This window comes from Oryzias latipes, chromosome 21 (genome assembly GCF_002234675.1).
Source record: "Oryzias latipes chromosome 21, ASM223467v1".
In the NCBI taxonomy this organism is placed as follows: Eukaryota; Metazoa; Chordata; class Actinopteri; order Beloniformes; family Adrianichthyidae; genus Oryzias; species Oryzias latipes.
In genome coordinates this window covers 24746429-24773162 of record NC_019879.2, presented here as the reverse complement: position 1 = coordinate 24773162, position 26734 = coordinate 24746429, and the positions used below count along the sequence as shown (strand labels likewise).

The 26734-nt window shown below is 41.2% G+C and overlaps 2 protein-coding genes across 4 annotated transcripts; both read right to left on the bottom strand.

The window, feature by feature from the left end:
• Positions 1-1826: 1826 nt before the first annotated feature.
• On the bottom strand, positions 1827-12856 carry LOC101172694. Of its 3 annotated transcripts, none has more exons than XM_011489867.2 (7): positions 11560-12856; positions 10297-10370; positions 9905-10133; positions 6360-8257; positions 6030-6248; positions 4693-4824; positions 1827-2730 (listed from the first exon to the last, which is right to left on the bottom strand). In XM_011489867.2, the coding sequence occupies exons 1-6, from the start codon at positions 11894-11896 to the stop codon at positions 4720-4722; spliced, it is 2862 nt and encodes a 953-aa protein (XP_011488169.1). In that variant the 5' UTR covers positions 11897-12856; the 3' UTR covers positions 1827-2730; positions 4693-4719. The 3 variants fall into 3 exon arrangements, with proteins under 3 accessions (XP_011488169.1, XP_011488171.1, XP_011488170.1); XM_011489869.2 differs by having other exon boundaries at positions 6030-6245; XM_011489868.2 differs by having other exon boundaries at positions 9905-10130.
• Positions 12857-18296: 5440 nt separating this feature from the next.
• chaf1b (chromatin assembly factor 1 subunit B) lies at positions 18297-26326 on the bottom strand. The gene is made up of 14 exons (XM_004081798.4): positions 26220-26326; positions 25738-25895; positions 25370-25502; positions 25001-25121; positions 23853-23956; positions 23685-23781; positions 23513-23600; positions 23271-23364; positions 22642-22711; positions 22433-22524; positions 22177-22336; positions 20666-21169; positions 19391-19479; positions 18297-18659 (listed from the first exon to the last, which is right to left on the bottom strand). The coding sequence occupies exons 2-14, from the start codon at positions 25861-25863 to the stop codon at positions 18550-18552; spliced, it is 1788 nt and encodes a 595-aa protein (XP_004081846.1). The 5' UTR covers positions 25864-25895; positions 26220-26326; the 3' UTR covers positions 18297-18549.
• Positions 26327-26734: the final 408 nt, after the last annotated feature.

Below are 26734 nucleotides of genomic sequence, written 5' to 3'. Positions count from 1 at the left end.
TGGAGCATTTTCCAGACTGTACCTCTGGAATGATTAAAGCCGCCCCGACTTCCTTTGTTTGCCTTTCCTAATGAGCGCACTCATTACCGTGAGACATCTGCTGAAAACGTCTCTCTCTTTTCCAAATGCAGAGCAGTTTGAGGATCAGGGAGCTGCTGAAAAGCTGCAGCTTCCTCCTGGACTGCAGCCTGAGAGCTGAAAGGAGAAGACAACAAATTCAACAGTATCCCAAATGATTTGGAGAATACAGAATGGAAGTGGAAAGGGAAGCCATACAAAACATTCTACTGTTTTGTCATGGGCTTCGCCTCCAGAAGGATTGTCCCTAAAAGCCCCGCCTCCATCACATCTTTGCAGAATAAAGAAATTTTTCTGTCCGAATCTTCTAAACATAGGAGGGATCCAAAGTTTTCAACAGATGCTCAACACCTGCAGATTAATCAAAATTTTACATTTTTTGCTTCTTATTCTTATTAAAATCACTGACACAAGTATAAAAAAATAAATAAACGTAGTCTGCAATCTGCAGCTCTGGAGTCACGTGTGGCTCTTTGGTTGAATAAACGATAAAAAGTTGTGAATTTTAAAAAGTGTTTGTAATGTCAAAATTAAAGTAAACTAACTCAAACTTGATTCCACTCATTCACAAACAGTTGAAGAATGAAACATGTATCACTATGCTAGACTCCTGGCTACCCATAATGCTAATTGTTAGTTAAATTGACGTTTTTTTGGCTGAGATGAATGTAAATGTTTTTTAATTACTGCTGGCATCACACTACCCATCACCTGAGTGTTTCACTATGTTTTCTACATTGACAAGTTCCTACGTGACACCTTGTCTTTTATTTTGAAAGGAAGTTGTGTAAACCTCTGTCTAAAGGTAAAACCTATTTCAGATTTTTAAGGCTATTTTCTCTTTGTGTTTATTTTTTTTTTATGAAACAAAGTTTATTTCTGTGTGGAGTTTGCGTGTTCTCCCCGTGCATGCGTGGGTTCTCTCCGGCTTCCTCCCACCGTCCCAAAACATGCTTCAGATTAATTGGCAACTCTAAACTGTCCCTAGGTGTGATTGTGACCCTGCGACAGACTGGCGAACGGTCCAGGATGTCCCCTGCCTTCGCCCACAAGGGGACAGGATAGGCTCCAGCAGCCCTGTGACCCCAAAAAGGGACAAAACAGTAGAAAAAAGAATATCAAAAAGTATCTTAACTAACTTTTAACTTCTTTTTTTTAACGGAACTTTTTGAATATCAAAAAGTATTTTTGTGTTTCTAAAGGGGGAAGTGTGACATTGTGGCTTAACAAAACCTTTTGCAAAATCTTTACCGGTAACAAATTTTTCTTTTTGATCATTTTTTAATATGCATTAAGTAAAAAACGTTATTTTTTGGGCTTTTTTGTGACATCCATCTATGAAACAAGCTTCTTAAATAAATGTTGCCTCACAGCAACTTTTAAAAACCTCTCTTATAAAAGGAAAATCAACTGTACTGACACAAACCATAGCTTTCTTTTAAAAAGTCTATGATGGATGTTGACTTTTTTTTTTTCTATCTTTGAGAAGAAACTTTTCTGTTATTTTTTTATATTTCCCTCCATGGGATAAACATAGAAACTAGCATTAAGGCTGCCCTCTCTGAATCACTTGGACCTAATATAACTTATGAATGCTTTAAAAATAATTAATTCATCCACTAATTTTCATAGTAAAAAGGTTTTTTTTAAAACAAGAATTTAGTTGCAAGACTGTTAGAATTAAACTTTATTTATATGCAGTAAACATTTCCTATAATTGGTGAACTGTAATGAAAAATACCCAAACATAAAAGGCAAAATGTATTTATTTCTTTTCAACAGATAGCAAGAGACAGCTCATTTATTTCTAAAATCAATTCATGATACATAAACATCTCTGTATGTGCACATTGCATTTACTCAGTAGAACTTTTTAAGTAGAGCAAAGGTGTTAAGGAAAACATCTGCAGTCAATAACTTTAAGAAATTCACATTAAAACCAAACGTTTCCCTTTTTAAAACAGCCAGCCTTAGAAAATCAGTGGCCTAGAAATGATCTGTAAAATGTGCATGCAGTGGTGTCGCCATCCTGCCCCCCTCCCCGTGACGTTTAAACCCCGACTCCTGGACTGGCTGAGAGTAGTAAGACCAATACAAAAGGACGAGTTGCTTAGAGGTTAACACACCGAAGGACAAAGACTGACTGAGACACTCAGAGGAAAGGCTCCAGCGCTTGCATCACTTCAAGTATTTCACCGTCCGACCCCCTCCCCAAAACCTTCAGTTTCATCACCGCCTCTTAGGTTTACACCAAGCTACAATAAGTGCACTCGACAATCGTCTATACATAGAAAAATAAAGGTAACCATGGATAGCGGGGACAGCTGTAACAATCGCTTTACACTTTATTTTGTACACAAGTGTGACGTTAAAATCTTTCTATGCTGTGGCGTCGCATTCCCCGCCCCTGAGTGTAAATGTTCAAGTTTCACCTGTTGTTATTTATTGAAAAGCAAACAGGGACAGCAATTTTGGTTCGGTATTTAACTTAGAAAATCAAATGAAACCCCAGACGTTTCATTTATCGGGACGGAGAGGAGAGCCGCCTCCCCACAGACCGCTGTGCTTCGCGTGGGAGGATTCGGAGAAGCTGCAGATCCGTCCTGGTCCTTCAGGCTTTTCTCTGGCGGCGAGACGCCAGCGGCCTTCATCCTGGGAGACAAATAGGGCCGTTAACGCAAAAAAGTCGAACCGGTCAAAGACTGGGGATGTCCCGAACCGATAACGTGGTCAGAGATTGAGGCCCGATCGTGTCGTTGCAGACTCCACCAAAATCAGATGCTGCATCCCAACCAGGCATCAAATATGTGTTTTATTCTTATTCTAAAGACTTCAAGAACTTTTTAGAAAAATGTTTAAAACTGACAGCAAGTATCTTTATTGGTTTGACTTAAAGCAGACTATAGGTCGCATTTCCCCAAATGCCACAGCGCAGTGACCTAAATGCACGTTTTTCAGTAAATTTGGCGGGTGGCCGTGTGGCGGCAGGCGCGTGTTCCACTCCACGCTGCGGAGGTTTTCAGAAAACGTTCAAACTTTACGGCGACCAGACGACTTTTTGACATCGGTCAGTGGTCGCCCGGGCACATTTGAGGTTGAGCGGTGGCAGTCCAGCGGCAGGCGGGTGGCAGGAATGCAGCAGCGTCATAATAGACTGATAGGAGGGTCTCCAAGGCCCCATTAAAACGCCCCCCTCCAGCCCCCATCAGAATGCCACCATGCTGCAATCTCACTGCCACGGTCCGATTGTTAGAAATCGTAGAGTTGCAGCACTACTCCTACATGAGGGGAGATTTATAGACTGTAAATCATAAGGCATGCTCAAAATCAGAGTTGGGAATGACCAGTGGTGCAGAATGACCCGCTTTTTTTTTTAATCCCCCCTCCAGGCTACCGGGCGGCTGGCAGCCAGTAGCGGCTGCTATCAGGAGACGTTCACACATCATCCAACGAGACCTGCTGCCGGCCGGCAATCCGGCTGCCACCACCCTGTGGCCGCCAACATTCCTAATGGTGCCATTCCAGCCCGACTGTCGGTCGCCTCCTACATTCATGACTACGTCAACGATTTGCAAAAAAAAAAAATCATGCAGTGGCATCAGAACTTGAAGATCGTGCGGACGCCTCCCCATCACACGGCGGCAGCTGTATTTGTGACCGTAGCATTAAACAGTGAGATTCAAAGACATTTAAATAAGAAAGTGTTGTCTGCACGGACCCAGAGGACGGGTTAGGGTTACGGGTCACGGTTAGGGTTAAACCACCAAATGGTTCCCGAGTGCGGCTGTTTCTGCTACTCACCGCCCCTCCAGGGGACGGATCACATGTGGAGAAGACATTTCACACACCTGGGCGCATAACAGATAATGGGACTTTAAGTTGAATTTTAAACGACATACAGCGTTAGACGCACTTAAACATGTGCAGCCGATGCAGCCGATGCAGCCATGCGTTCCTGTGGCAAACATACATTTACATCACTTTTGGTTCTGGCTGCACGTAAACACATACAAATAACAACAGCCTTTGAAAAATAAATATTGTTTTTTGTGTGTTAAAATTAAATGCAAAGATGGCTGCCAAAGGAGAAGTCTACAAAGTGAAAAAATAACTACTCATAACAATCCAACGATTTTGGGAAAAAGTCAGTTTTAGTTTTTAATGGATATGAATCACGTCAGATTAAAAATGGTCAAGAAATAAGGAAAAAAAATCACCAACTAAACTTTCTTACATGACTAATCAGCACCTAATTTTACTAGTTATTTAAAATAGTTGTTCTGTTTTTGCTTGATTGTTTATGCTGCTTCACAAAAGTGATCTGCTTAGGTGTTAAATAATGAAAGAAGCTGAATCTGTTCTGGATCTGTTTATTACATTTGTTCATCTTTTAATCGGATCTGAACTCTGTATTGGTAGATTCTAAAATTCTAATGACACTGAATCAGACGGGGGCCAAAAAAAAACCTGATCAGGACACCCCCATGATGTACGACTGAGAAACAAACAGACAAATAAAACACCAGACTAAAATCCTCCATCAAACCCCGTTAGCAGCTTCACATCACACATCCGCTCCACCAGAGAGGCTGGTGAGGCTCAGCTTTCACCTACCTCTGCATCCGTCCTCCGGCAGCCGCCTCAAGAACCGGCAGCGATGCAGCTGCGGCATTTATACAGCTTGGGTTTGTGGGTGCGGATGTGATTACGGACGTTTCTCAGTCGGAAGAACGTCTTGCTGCAGAGCTGCGGAGGAGACGAGACGGAGGATGAGCCAGACTGTCGGCGCATCGCCGTCAGAAAAAAAACCTCATTTCTGCTGCTCTCTTCTTTAGCTTAGTGCCGATTTGTGAGTCATGAGTCGCTTTGACTGAATGTTATATTTTAAATAAAAACATGGGTCATCATTGGCGGCGGCTAATGGGTTTAAAACTATTAGAAATCTACAAAAATCCAATGTCTTCCCAATGAGAAATGCCAAAAGTTAAAGCACTGAAATAGTTTGATTTGATTCTTTTATAGTCAAAGAAAAGTATTTAGAAAATACTAAAAGAAAAGTATATATAAAATGTAACGATGTCTACATACATACTAATACATTAAAAATCAAGGCGAAAGTCTTTATCAACACTGATGAAACCTGAGAATTGCAATGCAAGAGGACGGATGATTGACAGCATAATATTAATATAACATTTTAAATATTATTAATTTATCTTATTGCTTCACTTGTGTTTAAAAAAAGAAAAAAAAACATGAAATATTTTTGTAGATTTTCCTGAAGAAACAGTGAGACGAAAATTTACAGCTAGAAAAGCTCAGTTCTTTTAGATGTAAAGACATAAAATGTATTTATCATCAGCGTTTGTTTTGGGTCCCTTTAGTCTTCTGCTGTTCTAAATGTTTCTTCATGGAGGCTGAACAATAAATGGTCCAAAAGGAATTTTGGGCTTAGTTAACAAAAACCTTAGTTGCCATGGTAATCTAAACTTTTAGAGATTCTTCTAAAATGATATAGACCAGTTCGTCACCGCCAGGCGACCAAAACCTTAAATGGTTGAAATAAACCAATGCAGAAGCCACCGTGTTGGAAAAAGTCTCTTTTTCGTAAATTCGTCTCATGCGGCTCTGATCAGGGCAGCCAAGGCAGAAGGGGAGAGGGAGGGGCATTTAGCCGCCACTCAGCCACTGAGGGCGGGTCAGAAGCAGGCGGTGAAGGTGAAGGCGAGTAGCGCCTGTGGGTCATAAAAACCAGCTTGTGACTAATTTCTCTTGGTCTTGTTTTTAAACTCAAAGCAGGACTTTCTGCGAGGATGAACGAATTTACAAAGCCTAAGTTGGGACTGTAAGAGTCGCCGGCGCCATCCCTGGCCGCGCCTCAGCTGGACAGCGGTTCCACCCGCAACAGTCAAGCGCTTCCAGTTCCTACAGTCAAGCCAGGCGGCGCTTACCGGACACGGCCAGTGCTTCCCTTCGATGTGCCTGAGGCGATGCATAATTAGAGCCACACAGTCTTTGTAGTCAGCCGAGCACTGCAGACAGGCGTGGGCCGTCTTTGGAGCTTTGGGGGCTTGACTGCGAGGCCCCCGAAGCTGCTTTAGGCGAGCTCGACGAACGGAATCCAGCACGGAGCAGCTCCGGCCACCCACATCTGTGAGCCGAGACGGCTGCTGGAGAGATAATTATGGTTGAGAGAAGATATTTGATCAACAAAAACCTCAAATATTTACGTTGCAGATCACAGGGATCTAGACTACGCTCTATAATGAGCCACTGTGTACCTTTGTCATTGTCCGTGCAGCCTGTGACCTGGAACAGTGGGCCAGATTTAAGGTGGTCTTTGGAGATTTGGATGCGTGTCTTCGGGCCTGGCTTTGGGTCAGCGTCCTCTCCTCCCTCTCCCTCTTCACCACAGGCAGGACAGGCCTCCTCCTGGCTCTTAGATTCCTGTAGGGAGACTCCTCTGCCTTGAATTTCTCCCCAACTTGCGACACTGAGCGCGTTAAGCAAATGTCCACACTCTCCTCCTCTTTCTTCAGCGCCGACATGGGCCCCCCCGTTGGCCGGCAGAAGCTGAACAGAAAGCCGGAGTCCAGCAGTTTGATGGGGGGCTTGCTCTGGCGTTTGCCCAAGTCCGGGGAAGGAGGATCGGGGAACGGCCCGGCAACTGGCACCGGCTCTGCCGGCTCCTCTTTAATGGCTTTGTACATGGGGTGGCTGTAAAAGGACGGCTGAGGCAAATGCTCAGAAAACTGGAGCCCGTTCACTTCAGCGTCCTTGATTTTTGTTTCCACCCCCACGGTGCCCTTGGGGCTCTGGATTCCCGCCTTCTCCCTGGACTTGACCTTCATCTTGCCCGTGTCTTTTGCGGAGCCTCGTCTGCTTTTTGTCACCATTCGGCTGCTGTTATAACGCAGAGTTTTAACGGTTTCTCTCGCTGCCGCAGTCTTGGCCCGGGTCTTCGGCGAGGATCTGAGAGGCGTGTATCCTCCGTGGTGCTGTGGCGAGGGCCTAAGGCTTGAGACGGAGCACTCGGCTGGCTCCGTTTTGATCCTGATGGTGTTTCTCACCGGGGGCTGCTTGGCTTTTCGACGGAGAGGCTGCTGGGCCCGAGAGCGGCCACCATCGCCCTTCCTCACCGACTGTCTGAGCTCCCTCCCCCCAAAGGAGGGTCGCTGGAACAGGTCTGGCAACACCCCTTTACTCCTCATGCTCCTGTCTGAGGGAGGAACACGAGGCTGGACACTCTTCCTCCTCTTGGCAGCTATCTGCTCCACGGAGCCCACAGGCTTGGACTTGACAGACTTTTTAAGGAGTCTGGTGTTAACTGGGTTGCAGAGTGGAATTGACAAAGGTATGTCACTGTATGACAGCACTGGGGAGGACAATCGGGGCTTCCGCCTCTTGGTTAGTGAATAGTTGTTGGCCTTCAACTTCCGCAGTCGTTTCTTTTGTCTCCAGCCAATCAGGTCCTCTGGTCTGGGGAGGAGGGCGGTCCGCTGCAGCCCCAGCACGTTCATGAGTTTGTACTTCTCCTGTGCTCTTGCATAATCCTCCTCATCCTCTCCAACCTCCTCCCCTTCCTGCTTAACCCTCACAGGACTACAGGCAGTGTTGGGTCTGAGCCTGGACGTGCGTGACAGCTGAGTGATGGAGTGAGGTTTTCTCTTCTTCCGGGGGGTCTCTGGGACGGGGAAAAGTTTCTGAACCTGCTTTGAAGCTCCGGGAGAGGAGCGGAGAAGACGGGTGTTTGACGGGGATATGGGGGAGTAACTGTGTGACTGGGAGGAGGCGTGACGGGGTATAGCAGCCTTTTTGGAGGAGGGAGATTTAAAGTCCATGAGCTTCATCCTGTGCACGGGACTCTGAGGAAAGCCATTGTGGCCGTCAGTTTTTGGCATTCTACGCAGACTGCGTTTGGGACTTTCATGTAACGACTCGTCCAGCGTTAGGCGGAGGCTGTCGTTCATGTTGTCCAGTCCCAAAGCAGAGATGAAGGCTTTGCCTGGGTGGAGCTGCCGTTCCTGCTCTTTAAGGAGGGCGCAGCAGGCCTCCACTGCGGGCCACATGCCCAGGTGGCGAGCCATGGCGCACACTTCCGGCAAGTCCTCCTGACGAACGGACAGAGTGGAGGAGTAGGAGAAGTCCAGCAGGGACAGAAGACCGTCCTCGTTAAAACCTGGGGGACAAATTAGACAGGAAGATCCAACATGCAGCAGTTTAAAGAGGAGGCTTGTGTGAACAAAAACAAGCAGAAACGACATCGAGTCTTCCTTCTATTTTTGTGGTTCACCTGCTATTTTGCCGATTATTTTTTGGACAGTTTTGCATTCCTTTTTTATTTTATTTTGTGTCTTGATTGGCTGTAGTCCTGTCAATCGACCTCCTCTATGCCACGTCTCCAGTACAGAATGTGATTATCTGACCAAATTTACAGAAATCGTTGATCGCGATGAGATCTCTGTTTTCATTTTATAACACTGGATTTATTTATTTTTAAGAAGATTTGAACTTTGAGAGTTTAAAGAGGAGAAACGTTTGAAAATATCCATGTCTGTGTGAGAAAAGTGTGCAGTGAGGACTTACAGCATCTGGAATTGTAAAAAATAAAGATTACTGAGCAGATTTCATCCAACGACGGGTATTTTTAGAATGCAACTCCTGCGATAAACGAGGGAACACCGCATCATCTAATAACATTCATTTACAAAGCTATTATTTATGAAAAGAAACATCTTAATTATGGGTTAATTTGGGAACAAACAGGCGGCCCTTCCTGACAACGAATACAAAGAAAGAATCACTGAATTTTAGAAATACCTCTTTAACATGTTGTCAGGGTAAATTTAATATCTCCCCACGTGAAATGTTGCCCTCAAACTTGTTGAAATACTATTGTTTTATGCATAAAAAGAAACACTTTACAGTCAGCTATAAATAAGCTGTAAGGATCTAGGTACTAAAGTGAAAACGTGTAAATTTGTTTCTTGTTTTTTTTTGTTACTAGTACAAAATCACATTAAAGAATGTGGACAGAGACTAGATCAAAGCTGCACTCATTATATATGATAGGCTTTAAAACCTTAACTTCTCTGGACATACATTAACGTGCATTTTAAACTCTTTCTATATAAAAATGTCCAAACTTGAAACATTGACTGAAGGCTTCTCATTTTTAAAAAATGATGCGACAACAAAAACTGGCCAGAACAGGAAGTGATTGTTTGCAGATAATATACATCAGTTGTAAAAGAAGAAGGTAAACAACTCAAACTAGGAGTAAAAGCTGCAAAAACTAAAATAATAATAATAAAAATAACACCTAAATAACAATAAACTGTCAAAACAGTTCTATTATCATATAGCACACATATCTGCATTTTTTAAGACATCATTTTAACTTTATTTAATGTCAACTACATATCTAGTTATCATGTTAGAGCCCATTAAAGACCTAAAACATATTTCAGGTTTGGATACAAAAAATGACTCAAACATTATGTAACATTTAAAATACCTGGCAAAAGAAGTGATCATCACTTTTCTTTGATTTTGTTTTATTTTTTTTAAAATAAACTCGCTTGTACTTTTGTTACCTCTGCTAAAACACAATAGAGGCTGTGCGGTTATTTAACCGTTACCATGGTGATTTAAAGCTTTGCTTATTATGCTTTCCTCTTTTTGACCATGGTGAGCGCACTCAAAGCTGTTAAACTCTCCCTGTTTATGTTGGTTCATTCACATCCGCTCAAAGCAAAAAATAAAAGGATATCTTTTAAAAAAATAATTTAGAAAATCACAATAGGATTTTTCTGGGAGGGCTTACCAGTGAGATCAATGTCTGCTTTATTGCTCGAATCCATTTCTGTGAATATTTCCTGAAAGTGGTCACTGACGGCCGCCAGAACGGCCCTGTGAGCTGAGAAGGAGCGTCCGTTAGTCCGCAGGGTGATGTCACAGAAAAGCCCCGCCTCCCGCTGACTCCTCAGCTTGCTCAGCACATCAGTGCCATGGCTCGCGATCATCTTTGTCACACATCTCCTGCCCTTCAGCTGCTGAAAGGAAACCACAGAGAGCCGTCATTGCAGGGATTCACACACACAAGAAAGTCCATGTTTGAGAAAAGTGAGAAGAAATAAAAATTAGACCCAAGGGAGCGAAGAATCTGATGACGGGCTCGGAACAATGCTGGCTGCCAGTTGGGAGCGAATGTCTTACCTCTAGTTTCTTCCTGTGCTGACTCTGACACCGCGGACAGCAGAGGACAAAGTCTCTGATCTGGAAGTACATTCCTGTTGGACGAACATGACAACAAAATGAGTATAGAGCTGCATGGTAACATTACATAAAAGGTTAAACACAGAATAAACGGTCAAAGTAATCACTATCCTGTACTTAAGTGATGAGTATCTGAATACTCTGAAATTTGGAATCTGTTCCTGAAAAAAAATTTGTGATGTCCGACATCGACGATTCAATGCCGTTTACAGAAAAAAGTTCTGAGAAAACAACTTTGTGTGACGTCATAATAGTCTTTCTAGGATGGCAGAGAAGTCTTTTCGGGAGGGTTCTGAAAAAATGTCCACCAAAGGTGTGGAAGTTTTTCTGCTTTTCCACTAAGGATAAAAAGGTTTCGGTTGGAAAACTGTTGTCAGTTTATATTACAGGACTGTGTGTGTTTTCTAGTTGTTCCAATTTTATTTGGGTGTTGCTGTGTCTTCATCCATTTACTGGAACTGTAGTCAGTAAATGGATGGAACTGTAAGGACAGAAACACTTTAAAGATTTCTTGTTAAATGATAGAAAACAACAGTGACGTTTATGTGGGGGTTAAAGGCAGACAAATTCTGATTGATCAGAAATGAACACACTTGGCGGAAGCAACCGTCAGACGTAAAGCCGGCTGGGGGACCTGAACCAGCACACCAATGGGGGGCCGTTCTGTGTGTAGTTTGCATGTTCTCCACGTGCATGTGTGGGTTTTCTCCGGGGACTCCGGCGTCCTCCCCCCGTCCGAAAACACGCTTCATAGGTTTGTTGGTTAATCTAAATTGTCCTTATGTGTGAATGTGCGTGCGATTTGTTGCCCGACTGACGACCTGTCAAGGATGTCCCCCTTCCTTCGCCCACAAGTGGCCAGGATAGGCTCCAGCAGCCCCGTGACCCCGAAAAGGGAGAAAAACGGGTTTAGAAGATGAAAAAATGAATAGGAAGGCCTTGAAAAAAGATTAAAGGTTTTCTGTGGCATTTTTGTATTTGTTTAAGCTTGTTTATTGGCCTGAGGTTATCTCATGGGTCACCAAAATGGTTATTTTTGGAGTTTTATACTGCATTTCTAAAATAAGATCAGAATCATCTGGAGTCCTGGGGCGTCAAGCATCAATCAAAATGTGTCAATAATTCGATTTTGACTAGTTGGATTGATTTAAAAACCTATAGCTCTGGGCCTAAAACACATGACGACACTGTACAGCCACTTACCCTCCCACCAGTAGTTGTCTGCCACACATTTGTAGGTTTCTTCCAGGGAGAGGTGCCGCTGGCCCGGCCGCCGCTGGTGGAAGGTGGAGATGGCCTCGTGTCTGCGGTCATCACCCAGAACCTCCCGGTAGTTTATGAAGCCCTTCTCCAGCTTCTTGCGGTACAGAACCCCGTCGATCACCTCAAAGTTGGCCGACAACCGCGCGGGGGATCCAAGCCCACTCGAGCTCCCCACGGGCTCCATGACAACGCTGTCTCCATCCGGACCGGCTTTGGACAGACTAAAGACCTCTGCGGCGGGGAAGTGAGCGTTCATGTGGGTACAGTCACCGGACATTTCAACCGGTTTTAGGTCCCGTAGAAGAAATAAAATAAAATAAAATAAAATAAAAACACCCTTTTGGTCGCTCCTGAACCCCAGTCGGAGGCTCAAAGTTTAACTCACCGACTGGAAGTAAAGTCCACGTGGGTGTAGTAGTGACAGCAGCCCAAACAAAACCTCCAAAACGCCTCCCTTAAGTTAAATCTAATCAAAATAATTCAGTGCTATTTATTTAACGATATCGAAAAGCAAGTTCGGACCAAAATCAAGAAAGCCAGATAGGAATCAGCAGCCCGGTTTCTATCGTAGCAGTCATGAGAGCATCACTTCTCACTTTAAAACAAGCATGACAAACATCTCAACGTCTCTCAGTGAGCAACACCCCTGCTTGGAACAAAAATGTCGACCTTTTCCAGTTATTTTTCGCCTCCATAATAACCTTTGACAGTCCGTCCAACTAGTGTGGTTAATTAGAGCCGGAGGAACAATTGCGCCAACTATCCGGAGCCAAGTGATGTAAAGTCAAAACAACGTCCACGTAAACACCGTTCACCGCCAACCACTCGCCGACAGTCCGTCTTCCATGGAGTTCAAAGGTCGGCAGTGGCCTCCGCAGCGGGATGACGGCGGGCAGCCTCACCTCTGGCGTTCACTTGGGATTTCTTTTCGTTAACTCGAGTCGGAAGCAACATGATGACGCAGCTATCAGCTAAGCATCGCCACTTAACGACCCGAAAAGCGAGGCTGTCACCCTGAACGCACCGAAACGTCCCAAATCGCCTTGAGTTCCACTCCAGAACAAGTCAACAAGCTCCAGTTAGGCAACCCGACATAGTTAGCTCCCCTATCGTTCCCGCAAAGCCAGTTTAGTGGTCAAAAAATCCACATTTTTAAACTCGTAACCTTCTGTTTGTTGCTAACCAGCAAACTAGCCGAACCAACAGCTCCCCGCCTTCACACAAAGGCTATTAGCAGAAGCTTTAAAGATCCTCGGCTTGCGTGACTTCTGATTGGTTAGAAAAGCTGTCAATCACGTCACTTCTCGTCGTTTGACAGCAAGGTAGGGTGTCCGGTCACGATGCAAGTATACAAGTTAAACCAGTTACATTTGATTTTTTTCTTAAATCAATAAAGCTACTGTTGTAAACATTTGTCCAGCTATATTTCAAAATGTTAACAAAATACTATCTTTCTGAGGTTTGTAAACAAAAAAAATGTAACTTGACGAAATGCAAGCATTACATTTGTATATTTAAAAAAAATACTCAAATGCCTTTTAAAAAAATGAATTAAGCTAGATTTGAAACGTTTAAATTTTGTTCAATAGAATTAATTGTATAGGAAATAACATTACACAAATTTAACCAAATATATATATATTTATATATATTTTTTAATTATTATTTTTTTCCAATAAATTTGAGGGGATTGTGCCTAAAGGAAATAACAGTAGTGTACTGGGAATAAAAGTTCTAATCTTTAAGATTCTAATTTAGAAAATTGTAAAATATATTTTTACAAATTTAAAGAATTCCACTGTCTGTTTGACTCCCAAAAACTTTCAAATTTAATGTGTGTACTTTTACAAACAATAGGATTCTTTTTTTGTTTTGATAATCCACTTAGATTTAGACTGTATGCGTATGCGACTGTATGCATTCCAACCACTATATTTCAAATTTTCCTGTTATTTATCAAATTGAAATATTTCATTATACTTGACTTCTTTTAAAATATGACAGTAAACCCTTTTTCTCCATCAAAAGATTTTTGAAAGCTTACATTTCAGGCAGTGATGTGTTATTGCATCATCCAGCTCCTTTTCTTCACGTTTGTCTGCTCTTTAACCAAGTTTTCTCAACGGTATCTTTCTGTTAAAGCAAACTCCTTAAAAAAACAGCAATACATTGGCCACTTGTAGCCTTTTTTTTAAACAGAGTTTTAAGATTTTTCCCCTTTCGACTTAGAGTTGAATTAGACATAACGTTAGTTTTTGACTTGATTTCTTTGTTCTATTATTCCCTGCTGTTAGTTGTAAACTGGACTTTTCACAAAACCATCAAATTGGATTATAAATCAACTCCGTTTTGGATGGACTGATGACACAGAGAGCTGAGGAACACGTTGTTCTTGCTCAGAGCTAAATATAGAGTTTGAAAACCGTTTTGTGGAACACACTTGACAGACCTGCACTCATTATCAGTAGTTTGAAGCCAAAGGGTAAAGTTCAGGGTTTGAAATGATTAAATTAAAGTCAAATCTAATCTGTTAAGATAATTGAATTATTTCTCAGGAATCTTTTAGCCTGATGAAACAAATGGATGGGATCAGGACTAAATACGTCTGTGGAACAGCTGATGTTAGATGATTTGGAGATAAATGTAGGGAAGCAGATTGAGATGGTTTGGACACGTTCAAAGGAAGAACAGTGATTTGATGATGAAGGAGGACATGATGGTGGCTGAGGGTTAGATGGAGACAGATGAGCTGTGGTGACCCTTGAAGGGAGCAGCTAGAGGTTACAGGGGAAGAGAGGCTAAGGAAATAAAAAAATAAGAACGCATCCCAATATTGTTCAGATTATGCTTTGTAAGAGAAGGAGGGGAGCCTTTGTAACAGCTGATTTATAAGCAGAAGGAATCATTTCAAGAAAAAGTTATGGTTTAGGGATGAATGGAAGTTTCAAAAAGACAAAGTGCCCAACAGTGGATTAGTTTAATAACAGCTTGAGGTCAATAAAATTACAGTTCTGCAAAGACTGTCAAATAAATTCCCCCCAAAACAGACTAAAGATAGAATTTCTTATGATAGATTATGACGTCAAAAATATTGTAACCAGGACTTTCTGAAATTTTTTAGGCTTTATTCAGGATTTGAAATTATATTGATAAAACCCAAATTTTTACGCTAAAATACTCTCCGTCTTAACAGTTAAAAAAAAATAAGTTAAAAAAGAAAATCTGCTAAAATGGACAATTAACCCCTTAGATCGCAGTTCTAGAGTAAAATTCATTAAAATGAATGAACCCCCACAATTTCTATATATTTTCCAGGCAATAGGAATACCACAGCACAAGTTTAATTTATGGGATTTAAACATATCCAGATTCATTTGGAATGGAAAAAAAGCCTAGGATAAAGTTTTCCACCCTTAATTATTTCACACCCAAAGTTGGCATTACTAAACCTTCAAGAATATTTTTATGCAGCACAGCTGCCTGGCCGTGTCTACCATTATATGAAGCATGATGGAAAGAAATAGAGATTAAAAGCACAAACATAGCAATAAAAAACAATTTTTGGTGACATGAAGCTGACTGAGTATAACCAAAGGACTGTTGACTCAATTACGGTGCTTCCTTTACACTAAACATGAGGGGAAAAGTAGTTAAAGAACACAAACGAATAAGAACCCTGTCTTATGGAACAAGCTCCCAGTTTATGTGAGAGAGGCCGACACAGTTTCTACATTCAAAGTTAGGCTTAAAACATTCTTCTTTGGACAGGCTTATTGCCAGGCTAGCTAGTAATCAGAAAACATTTAACTTGTTGCTCCACCAACCTCACCAACTGTAATGAAGTTTGGGGGGATCATTGTAGTTTTTATTTCATTCATTGTCCACATTTTTCCACAGAGGGAAGGTTTTTTCATAAACCAGGCTGGGGCTGTCCATTCCCCCTGCTTAGTTAAATACTACATTGTGTTAATATTGATGTGCTAAAAATGTAGATTTTCTTGTATTATCATAATTATTACATAATCTCTCCCATCAACATTTGCAATCTAAATCACATCTTCGAAGGTCATCAAGAAACAGAGCCACATATAACTGGGTGTCATCAGCATAACTATGAAGGAAATTTGCCTTTTTTCGACTAAACTCGAAAGGATACATTTCAACAAAAATGGCAAAAAGGATCCCAATATGTGGAAGCTAACTTAAACTTACAGAGGATTTCTACGCTTAAAGGTTTTTATTAGCAAAAAACAAACAAACCAAAAAAAACAGCCCTGTTATTGGGTATTTTGTTTGCCCTCTTGCTTTTGTTGTTCTGTGTGTAGATAATGATGACTGGAAAACCAACAATTGAAATAAGCGTGTGTGTGTGTGGGGGGGGGGGGGGGTGAAAAAACCAAAACAAACGTTGAAGCCAAACAAGAGCCAATAGGTAAGGCTTAAATTTATGCTTTATGCAAATATTTACCAATATTAATTCAATTTTACAAGTACAAAAAGGCATTATGATGCAAAATAAGCTAAAAAAAACAAAATGCTGCTATTTTGTGTCAGATCTGGAGCTCTGTCCAAATAGTATTAAAGCCCATCCATTCATTTTTTTAAGCGGCTGTATCCCCTTTTTGGAGACATGTGGTCGCTGGAGCCTATCCCTGCTGCTCTTGGGTGAAGGTAGCCTACATTTATGAATAGCTTATAACGTAAAATGCAATCAAATAAAATAAAAGACAGAACTGACCTGACAGAACATGTTAAAGAATAGATTTTATATTGTTTGGAGACTTCTGTCTTGGTTGGCTTAACCCAGGCTTGTCCAAAGTCCGGCCCACGGACCAAATGCGGCCTGCGTTCACATTTCCAAAGGCCCGCAGCCTCTTGTCATGAAATCATTAACATGCGGCCTCCAACACAATTTGCGTACAAATTCTTGATTGTGGTTGACTAAATAACAATTTATTATTCACCATAAAGAGACACGAACAGACAAGACGTACTAAAAATTGACAGTAATTTTGGTAAAGAAAATTATTTCCATGCATTTGCTCTATAGGAAGAAATAAAAAGTATGCCATCGCAATAAAATGTGCATTAAATTGAACTTTAAAATGCTAAAATGGTTCAAAGAATGGTTGACCCTCACACATTTCCACCTCACCAAATCTGTCCCTCTTTTGCAAAAAACCCCGGCTTAACCGTTCACACATTTGAAAGATAATTTTATGTAAAAGGTTTGAATACTGAAAAAAAAACCCAGCTTGGATCATAAAGAGCAACACGGATCAGTGGAACGTCATAATCTGAACACATCTGAATTTGGATTTTGCTTTGAGACAAACTGATAATAAGATTCAACCACTGCCTGACTGCTGCTGACGTGAGCAACTCAAGACTTTTAAGGAAAAAAAATAGGATTTTTCAAACCTGGATTAACCTGATAATAATGCAACATTTTTTTTTCTCTAAACTACTGAAAAAACAAAGTAAAGGGGATAAACAGCTGCAAAATGCTAATAATCAGATGGATTTTAATGTTAATGTTCATTTTGGAAATGATGCCAGAAAAAACAGGTCAAAAAGTTATTAAACAAAGCAGATTTTTAACCAGACTTTGAGAAATGTACCAGTTGGAACGGCAAGATGTTTGTCAAACCCCCGACATGCGTAACCCTTGTGCTATCCTAGGCACTTTAACGTTGGGAGTTGGGTCATCTAGACCCACTAGACAGTGCGCTGAACCTTTTTTCTTCAATGATTTGTGATCTTCACTGGTGTCCATGGATTACATGAAATCTTTTCACGTTTATCCACCTTTGTCATGGTAGGGAGAACACTTCAATGTAAGGGTGGGGTCATCTAAGATAGCACAAGGGTTAAAGCCTGACTGAATCTGGGTCAGAGAGCAGGAAAACCACCCCCAAGAACAGCAGCAGCAAATCTACGAGAGAAAAACAAATCAATGTGATGCAAAGAGTCAAGGTCCAAACCAGAGAAAAATAATTGCAGCATCTTCAGAGAACCTCAAACACACAGACCTCACACCACTGCAGCAGTGTCAGAAAAAGATGGAGAACATTTGACAGAAAAAGTCAGCGTGATTAATCCTGACAAGAGTGGCTCCACCAGCCTTTAAAACCCAATCCCATTAAAATCCTTGGTTTGTATTCTTGTGGCATTATTTTTGGACATTTAAATAGAAAAAAAGTTTTTCTAAGTTTGTGTCGTAGAAAATGATACACTGGGCAGGTCACGACCTCCCTGTTCAGCTCAGCGAAGGGGGCGGGGTTGCTCTGCACCAACGGTCCCGCCCGCAACTCAGAGGTGAAATTTTACAGAAGTCCTGCTGCTCTGCAGAAACTATGTCCTAAAAACCTTTACTAATGAATCTACACTAATGAATGAATACTAAAAATGCCATAATCATAAAGAACACTTTCAACATAGATCAAAAGATGATCAGAGCGAGTCTTTAAGATCGTGAGTCACACATTCATAAAAAAAAGTCTTGCTTATTTATTGATTAATACCAATCAATGTGTTTATTTTTGTTGGTATTTTAACTGAGTTATATGTAAACATATTTATTTAAATTGTGTTTGATTTATGCAACGTTAGGAGCTAATAGTATTTCCAGAATAAAGCTCCTTTAACATTTAGGGTCAAACAAATTCCACAAGAGCTATGAGAGAAACAGACTTTATTAGAAAGCTTATAAACAGTTAAACACTCGTTACCTGGAGGATTTCTCTCAAATATCAGCCTCTGATGTCAAACATTCAAGTGCTCGTCTTCTTTTGCTCTAACGTTCAGGTTCATCTTCCCTTTTTCTTGACACTTTTAGGAGCACGTCAGCTTTAATGACAGTCAAAAATAATACACAGGAGGACAAAAGACAAAAATAACAACTTGTAACACAAATGATGCTTCTGCAAGTTAATCTTTGCCGACGGCGGCGTCCTTTTCTTTTTCCGGAGCGTCGGCGGTTTTAGGCCTTTTGGATTCTGGGGGCTGGCACACCGGATCGGTGGGCGGGGAGGGCCGCTCTGTTGAGGGACAGGAAAATGTCAGAAAACAGTTTCTGTGCAGTGTTGATGTGTGACGCAGTGATGTGTGCAAAACGATCAAACACAAACACATGCAGAGACCTTAAAGTCCCACAGCAATCCTCTTTTGATCTGTCCAGAGGTCTTTCAGTTATGATTATGCCGTTTTTAGCCAAAAGCATGGATATCGTTTTGGCAGAGCGGCAACGTTTATTGGAAATTTGCATCCGAGTTGCGGGCTGAGAGCAATACCGCCCCTCTCCCCATTGGAGCTTGAAGCCCGCCTAGTGTATTTTTTTCTGAACATTTGTTCATGTGCTCCTGCTTCACAACAATTTGACTTAAAAATACAGAGAAATGCAATTTTAAGCATAATTTTCTTTATACATGTCCCCCATGATTAGAGAAAAATGCTACCAGAACACGTAAAAAACAAAAGCATTTCCATCAGAGTGGGTCCTTAAACACACCAGCATCTAAACGCTGAAATCACACGACCAGATCCATTCTGACGGTGATCATCTGACGCATTTACGTAATTCAGAGCCCAACGTGAGTCAATAAAGTTATATTTGCAGTGTAAAAATAACCAATACATTTATTACTTATGAGAATTAATACATAGTAGAGTATCTGGTCTTATTTAACAGAAACTACAATTACATGTTTGAGGATAACTTAAAAAGACACATTCCATTCCAATCAAATGTTCAGAAACGATCAGAACCAACCATGTTTAGCCTTTTCTGTGGAGGAAGGAGCCTGAAAAAGTGAAGCCACACTTGGAGATCGCGGCGCAACCGGAGTCAGAGAAACTCTCCTGTAAACAAAGAGTTCACACAGTCAAACATGAACCGCTTTGCTGCCATCATTTCTCTGGTTTTAAAGACAAAAGCATGCACAGCCATTGTGGCGCTCGGGCTGGCAGTGGGGGGTCCAACGGACCCCTCAAAGCAGACAGGCTTTGTTTGCACTAACGGAGCGGAGTACGTGACCCCCCCCCCCAAAACACCACAACCCCCTGATATCTCATTTAAAGCTACATTAAATGGCTTTTAGATGCACAGTTTAGCATATAACTTATTCTTCTCTTAACTATTTCTATGAAAAGCATCAGATTAGCTGCTTAACTCACTGGAGGCAGGAAAAAAAACACATTTAAGGATTTCTATATGAATACAAATATTTAGCCACACTTTCAACAACAATTTTAACACACAAAATAAGTCATCAAGAGCATCTTATTTGTATCTGTGTCTTTAGTTAGTACCTGTGCATTTTACACACTGCTGTCGCAAATTAAAAGAGAAAAATGAGAACCCTTATTGGAAATAGTTTTATGTTTAAACATTCTGTATTTTTTATAGTTTTAAACTCCAAAACTTTTAAAATTATATTTTGTTTTTTTCTCATTTTAAACAGTTATTAAATTTCTATGAAATGTTAATTTTAAATTACTATTAGATAGCATTTTTCTTATACTTCAAGACGTCTTTTAATTTCATTTATTTTATTTTTCTTTCGGCTGAAAGAAAAATGTTGTAAACTGTGAACTACTATAAGATATTAAAAAAGTAATAATTTCTTAAAATAAAGCGGGAAAAGCTCTTATTTACGGGACATTTTGTCATTCTTTGATAGTCAAAATGAGTTTAAAAACTAAAGTCCAGGCTGAGGTGTTTGTTCGTCCTCTGCTCTCCTTTTGCAGAACATCTAAACCTCCACATGAGGTCAGAAGATCCTGAGGTTCTGGACTTTATGGATCTTCTGCAGTTTCTCTCTTTTGTGTTTTATTCCAAAATTGTTTTGTTTTTTTCATTGTAAAGCTTAATTTTGTTATATCTCAATTTTACAGAATAAAATGTGCTAAAAAACAAAAACCAGGGCAGGGAATGTTTTCTGCCGTTGGTTTCAGACGTGTGAATTTGCAGATGAATGCACTGTTGGTGAAAATGTAAAAAAGCAAAGAACCGTGTAGGTTTTGGAAAAAGAAGCGGCGCCTTCACCTGGGTGTCGGTCCCTTCGGGGTAACTTTCGGGGTGGTGGGTGCAGCACTGTTGGGCACCTTTGGGGTGGAGGGGTTGAGGGGCGTTATCTGTGGCTTGTTTGCGGGGGAGTTTTGGGGAGTAGAGGGAGATTTGGGCGTCTGCTGTCCCGGTGCAGCGGGAGCTTTGGGGGGGCTGCGTTTGCCCCACCCCTCCAGCGTGTTGAGGGTGATCCTGCGCGGCTGCGGCTTCAACACGCCCTTCGGCGTGGCCTTCTTCTCCTCCGAGGGAGTCGAGGAGGGGGCGTCTTTGCTCACTTTAGGGGAGGAATTTGCGGGCTGGGATGAAGGCGGGGAGTTCTTGGGTGCTGCGGGTTTCTTCCCTTTCTTCTCACTACTGTTTGGGACAAAGTCCTCTAAGGTGGGGGGCTCTTTGAGGGGAGTACCCAGCTCCCCAGGAGAGAATGACAGGAAGGAGCAGTAACCGTCTGTGGAGGACACGGCCAGGAAGGAACCATCAGCAGACCTGGAGGGGTCAGACAGGACCAAACAAAAAGTAAATAATAATAAACTTAATAAACTCTATTTGTATAGCACCTATTAAGATAAAAATCACAAAGTGCTTCTCAGTAAAACATGATAAAAACACAGACAATAAAAAATAATTGAGCATCTTTATAGGATTTATAAAAGCAGACTGCCATGAAAAAATATCAGTTTCTCACATTAATTGAATGTTTTCTGCATAAAAATAACTAAAATGGTAAAAACAAAAAAGAAGTTGTGAAGTTTTGTGTCAGGACGATTGTTTTAGTGATGCTAAATTTTAACAGATCAGTTTACGGATCAGTTTTTCACACAATGTCACACCATGGATTGAAGGAACATCATGCAGAATCAACGTTTTGAGTTTTGAAGTGTATTATAATGTTCATTCCTCACGAAAAACAACCCCAAAGTGGTATTTTGATCTGTTCACACATTTCTGAGTATTCCTCTAAAAACCAGACCCTCCCAATCCCTGAGACTGACTGGGATGCTCATACCTATTGACATGGGGGAACCGCCCCTTCCAGGAAGAGTCTGCGCAGCCAGCCCCGCCCCCAGACTAACACACACACCCATTTTCTCTGCAGAGCTAGCGATGATCAGCTTAAACTTTAAAGAGTATGCACATCCATCTTTGCAAAAGTTTATTGTTTGTGTTCGTGGGCGACTCTAGGATGACGACATGACAACAAGTGTTTCAGAACAAGAAGCTGCACTCTTCTGCATTTATAGATTTGTTTGTTTTTTTGAAGAAAACTGAATAATTTATTGGATTTATAACAGAAAACCAGAATTTTTGTTTAAAAGCCGAGTCTCCCCAAAGAAATGACAGCAGGATCTGAAACTGGAAGTGAAAAAAGTTGCATGATGGAGACAGACACACCAGGACACTGAGGGGGGGGGGGGGTTAGCATCATCCCGCTCGGATTTCTGGCTCTGAAAACGGTTAGAATGATTAAAAATGGACATAAAGAAGTTGTTTACCATGACAGGTCACTGAGTGTGTGGTAGTGGATGTTTGACACCAGGCCGAACGGAAGGCTCTGCTGCGTGTCGTACAGGAAGATGGAGTCCTCCGAGGCCACGGCAAACACCATCCGGTAGGGAAGCTTGAATAAATTAGGAAGATCCTGGATAGATCCATCTGCAGAAGAAAGGAGGCATTTAGTGAGGAATATTTTAACCAAAAATAAAAGCAAATATTTGCTCTGTTATCAATGTTTCTTCCATCTGTCCTTGCCTTCTCCCTTTTTGGTTCTGAGCTCAAAGTAAACGGGGCAGCAGCGCACGGCCAGCGTAGCTTTAGATGGACACGGCAAGTGGGCAACGGGCCTAAACAGGACAAGCAGGGAATATATATATATCCATGAGTCAGAATATATCAATTCTATGTCAAGGTTAAGATTGAAAGACAAAAAAAAAACAAAATAAAAAGACACAAGACTTCACCTTTTCAGACTTTTTCTGGAAAAGATGTAGGTGGTGTTAATGATGTTTTCTCCAACTTCCACACATCCAGCTGCAAAAAATAAAAAAATCCAGAAACAATACTTTTATGGAGTAAAAAAAATGAAACTTTTCAAGTTTAAAGACCCTCTCCAACATTTTGATCTACTGTAAAAGCGTTCCCTGTGGTCTTTTGATTATCCTCTTGTTAGCCCAAATCAGAAAACCTGTCATTTTCTAGGACATAGTTTCTGCAGAGCGGCTGGAGTTCATTACAAATTCACCTCTGAGTTGTGACGGGGAGTAAGGCTGCGCTCATTTCCCATCATCCCTTTGTTTACACTCTCCCCCTCTAGCGTACAGCCCATCACACTCCCAACCTAACATTATTGGTGCAAAAAAATGGCGAGCAAAGATGGACCTGTCCAACGCATTTTATACATGACAAACACCATTTTTCCCAGCTGCATTTTTGAGCCTGCTCCAGATTCACAAAAAATTGATTAAGAAATAGTCAGAAGTTTTATTTTCTGCTTCATTTTCTTAGCATTTGCCCTCCAATATCAGAAAAATGCCACAAGAACATGTTAAAAAACACCAAAACAGAATTTTCGTCCTCCGAGTGGGTTTACCTGGTGTAATAAGAAACGAGCCGTCTGGCGTGAAGGAAAGACGGCGAAAGAAGGACCTCATGCTGTCGTCTTGGAACATTCTGTACTGCTTTGCCTGAATAATGACAACCCAGTGACTTCACAGGCACAAAAGGGACAGAGAACACAGTCGTGTTGTTTCATTTCATTTTGTTTCTTACTTAAATTTAGTTTTGGACTCAAAATACCAAATTAAGAACATCAGAGGCTAAAATGCGACTGACCTCGCCCCCCTCTGCCGGCTGTCCTGAGCTCATTTTACTGACAGTGACGGCCTTTTTCTTAGTGTGGGTGCTGTAGACACGCAAGACCCTGAAAGAAAACAAAAAACATCTTCAGCCTGATCACATCCTACTGACAGCGGATATTTTCCTGAGGTTGAATCCAGACGTTCACCTGTCGCAGCTGAGAGTGGCGACATACTGTCCCAGAGGATCCCAGGTCACACCCTGCACATAGCTCTTGTGATCATTTAGGATACACAACTTCTGTCCTAAAGAAAAGAAAAGCAGGTACTGTAATTGAACAGAAATGTAATCATGTGTGAAACGCGCAGAAACAAACCTTTACTGACGTCCCACATGATAGCTGTGTTGTCGACAGACCCCGACACCATGAAGTTCCCATTCCTCGTCCAGCAGACGTCGTACACATCCTCTATGTGACCCCTGGGAACAAAAGAAAATTCATTTATGGGAACAAGAAATGTGGGGTTGGGATAGCATTTACAGTCTCTACTTCATTTTTTGAAGAAGACATGACGTCAGTTTGTGGCACAAAGAGGCCACAGTAGGACACGGGTTGTTGGTGCAAACGCTTAACTTCTGTCAAATTTTGTGCAAGACTTAATATAGCCAGAGAAACCAAAAATCTGAAAAGATTTTTGTGAATACATTCTATCTATTTAGTATTTGACTGTGTTCATGTGCTTTAAAAGTACTATGAAAAATAGATAAAGGGGTAATATTCAGTCAGCATTGGCGTCTGCCCATCTACTTTTCAAACATGTGTATTTTTGGTTTAGTCTAACTGAGACCTTTTTTTCCCTTAAGCATTAATGACGGTCATTGCATTGATTGTGTAACAGTTATAATGGAAGACGAAAAGTGCCTTAGAAGCAAAAACGAACGCACGCCGTGGAAGCCTGAACTTCACGTCAAACAGTTGCTTTCGTGCGGTGCGTTACTGTTGATAATGCACACTTCGAAGGCCATTATCCCGTCTATATCATGGTCATTTACAAAATAAATAAATATTCAATCAGTTTTTGGTACTTTATTCTTATTTTTTCGGTTTAGATCACTTTTTGCCCCCCACAAAATAAGTCGTTTGAGCTGGAATCTGACTCAAAACTGTACAGCTGGGTAGCGCAAATATTACTCGCCAATTTTGTTCCACCGCTCATGTTAGGCTGGGGGTGTGTGGGGCTGCAAGTTAGCGGCAAAGCGTGTAAACTGTGAGCTCTCAATTATGGGTGATGGAAAGAAGAGGTGGGTTGTTCCACACCAACAGTCCTGCCACTCTGCAGAAACTATGTCCTAGAAAATGCCGGGTGTTTGGCTAAAAACAGCATCATCATAATTAAAAGACCACTGGGATTGCTTTTAAAATAGATCAAAATATGATCCGAGGGGGACTTTAAACATTTGGTGCTAAAAACAAACAGATTCAACCAAATATAAATAAAGAGTCAAACTTCTCTGCATGTGTACCTCAGTGTTTTGACCACAGACCAGCTCTCCTTGTTGAGCAGAGCATCTTCATCCTCTTGGAACACGGGAGCTTGCTCTGGCTCCTTCGTGTCGTTCAGCTTCCATAAAAGAATTGCAGCATCTGCATAACAAACAAAACAAACAGTTCATTATCATATTTTTGTTATCAAAGTTGAATTAGTATAAGAGAGTAGGTTTAAATAACCTACAGCTTCTGCTCATCTCCCTTTCAAACATGTTTATCTTTTTTTAAGTTCTGTCAAACAGAGACTCTTTTGGATGACTGCCTATAGTTATCAGCGAGTGTATCCATTTATCTACTGTTAAACTATAACATGTTTGAAATAATAAACTACATAATATTCATACCATCTCCTCCAGAAGCGAGGAGATCTCCATTGGGGCTGAAACGAACCACATTGACAGCTTTTGTGTGTCTAGCCAGGTTTGACAGGAAGTCCACCACGGCCTTCCCGTCCGGACCCATGTCCGCCCGCCAGAGCTGCAGAAACATCAGGTTATGTCAAGGTCTGATCAAATACACGGCACTAAAGGAGCGTTTACTCTGTTCTCTGTGAGGTCTGTGGGGTTTAAAGCCGTGGAATTGTTTGCATCAGAAACATTTCAGAGGTTTGTAACAGAAAGGTGTCCCCTAAACAGACTTGTACATTAATATCCATATTTTCTTGCATCTTAATGTTACATCCAAACCATCCTGGGGCTTCTCCTCCACTCACCCTGACGGTGGTGTCCACTCCAGCTGTGGCCAGGCGGTGTATGCGTCCATCCGTGCTGTGCTGAAAGTCCAAACTGTAGACAGGCTCTTTGTTGTGCCAGGCTATTTCACACGTTACCACTTTCATTTTTTTTCTCGCACTTTCAGAGGCAAACAGACCTTTGAGGACAAAAAAGTTTTTTTTTCTTAAAAAAATCTTATTAATAACACATGAAATAGTTACAACTGCAAATAGGACAAATTAAGGGGACAGGAAAGGAATATATGTGTTTGTTTTTGTCACTTTAGCCAAAAGCTACAACGGTTAGCTTAAACTTTAGCGGTTCCTCCTGCCTTGGGTGTCTAAAGTAGACAGACGTCACGTCAAAAAAATATTATTTTATGACCTGCTGTTAGCTTTTAAGGTAAACGAAACACATGCTAAAAAGTTGTATCATTTTATTTTTGGACAATAACAAAGATTTGACCGAGTTAGTCTTTTACCTGCACGGGTGTATGAAAGAAGCTGCCTGAGAGACTTTCCCGCGTACAATTCATTCAAAACTTCCGGTCAAGGAAGTGATTGTAAGGGATGGGCGGGGCAAAAGACGGAAGTACTCAAATGGGTGGACCCGGATGTTCAAATTTTAAATTGTAATATACGTTGTACATTAAAATAAATATAAAAAGAAGTCATTAAAGCAAAGTAAACCGCCTCGGAAATATTCTGTTATATGATATACTGAGCATTTTAATGTTTATGATTGAAAGTCTTTTTCTTTCCATATCCTGTTTGTTTTGTCTTGTTTGATGTAATTTCATAAATATATATGAAAACATTTTATATTAAAACATTAGACAGTATCATCTTTTGTTTCATTATTAAAATCAAAATAGGAGAAATCTGCAAAAACATGATTCTATGTCTTGCCAAATTTAATATATGTAAATATAAATATATGCAAAACTTCCCATCAATTTTAGTATATTCAAAATATATTGAATTCAGAATATATTTA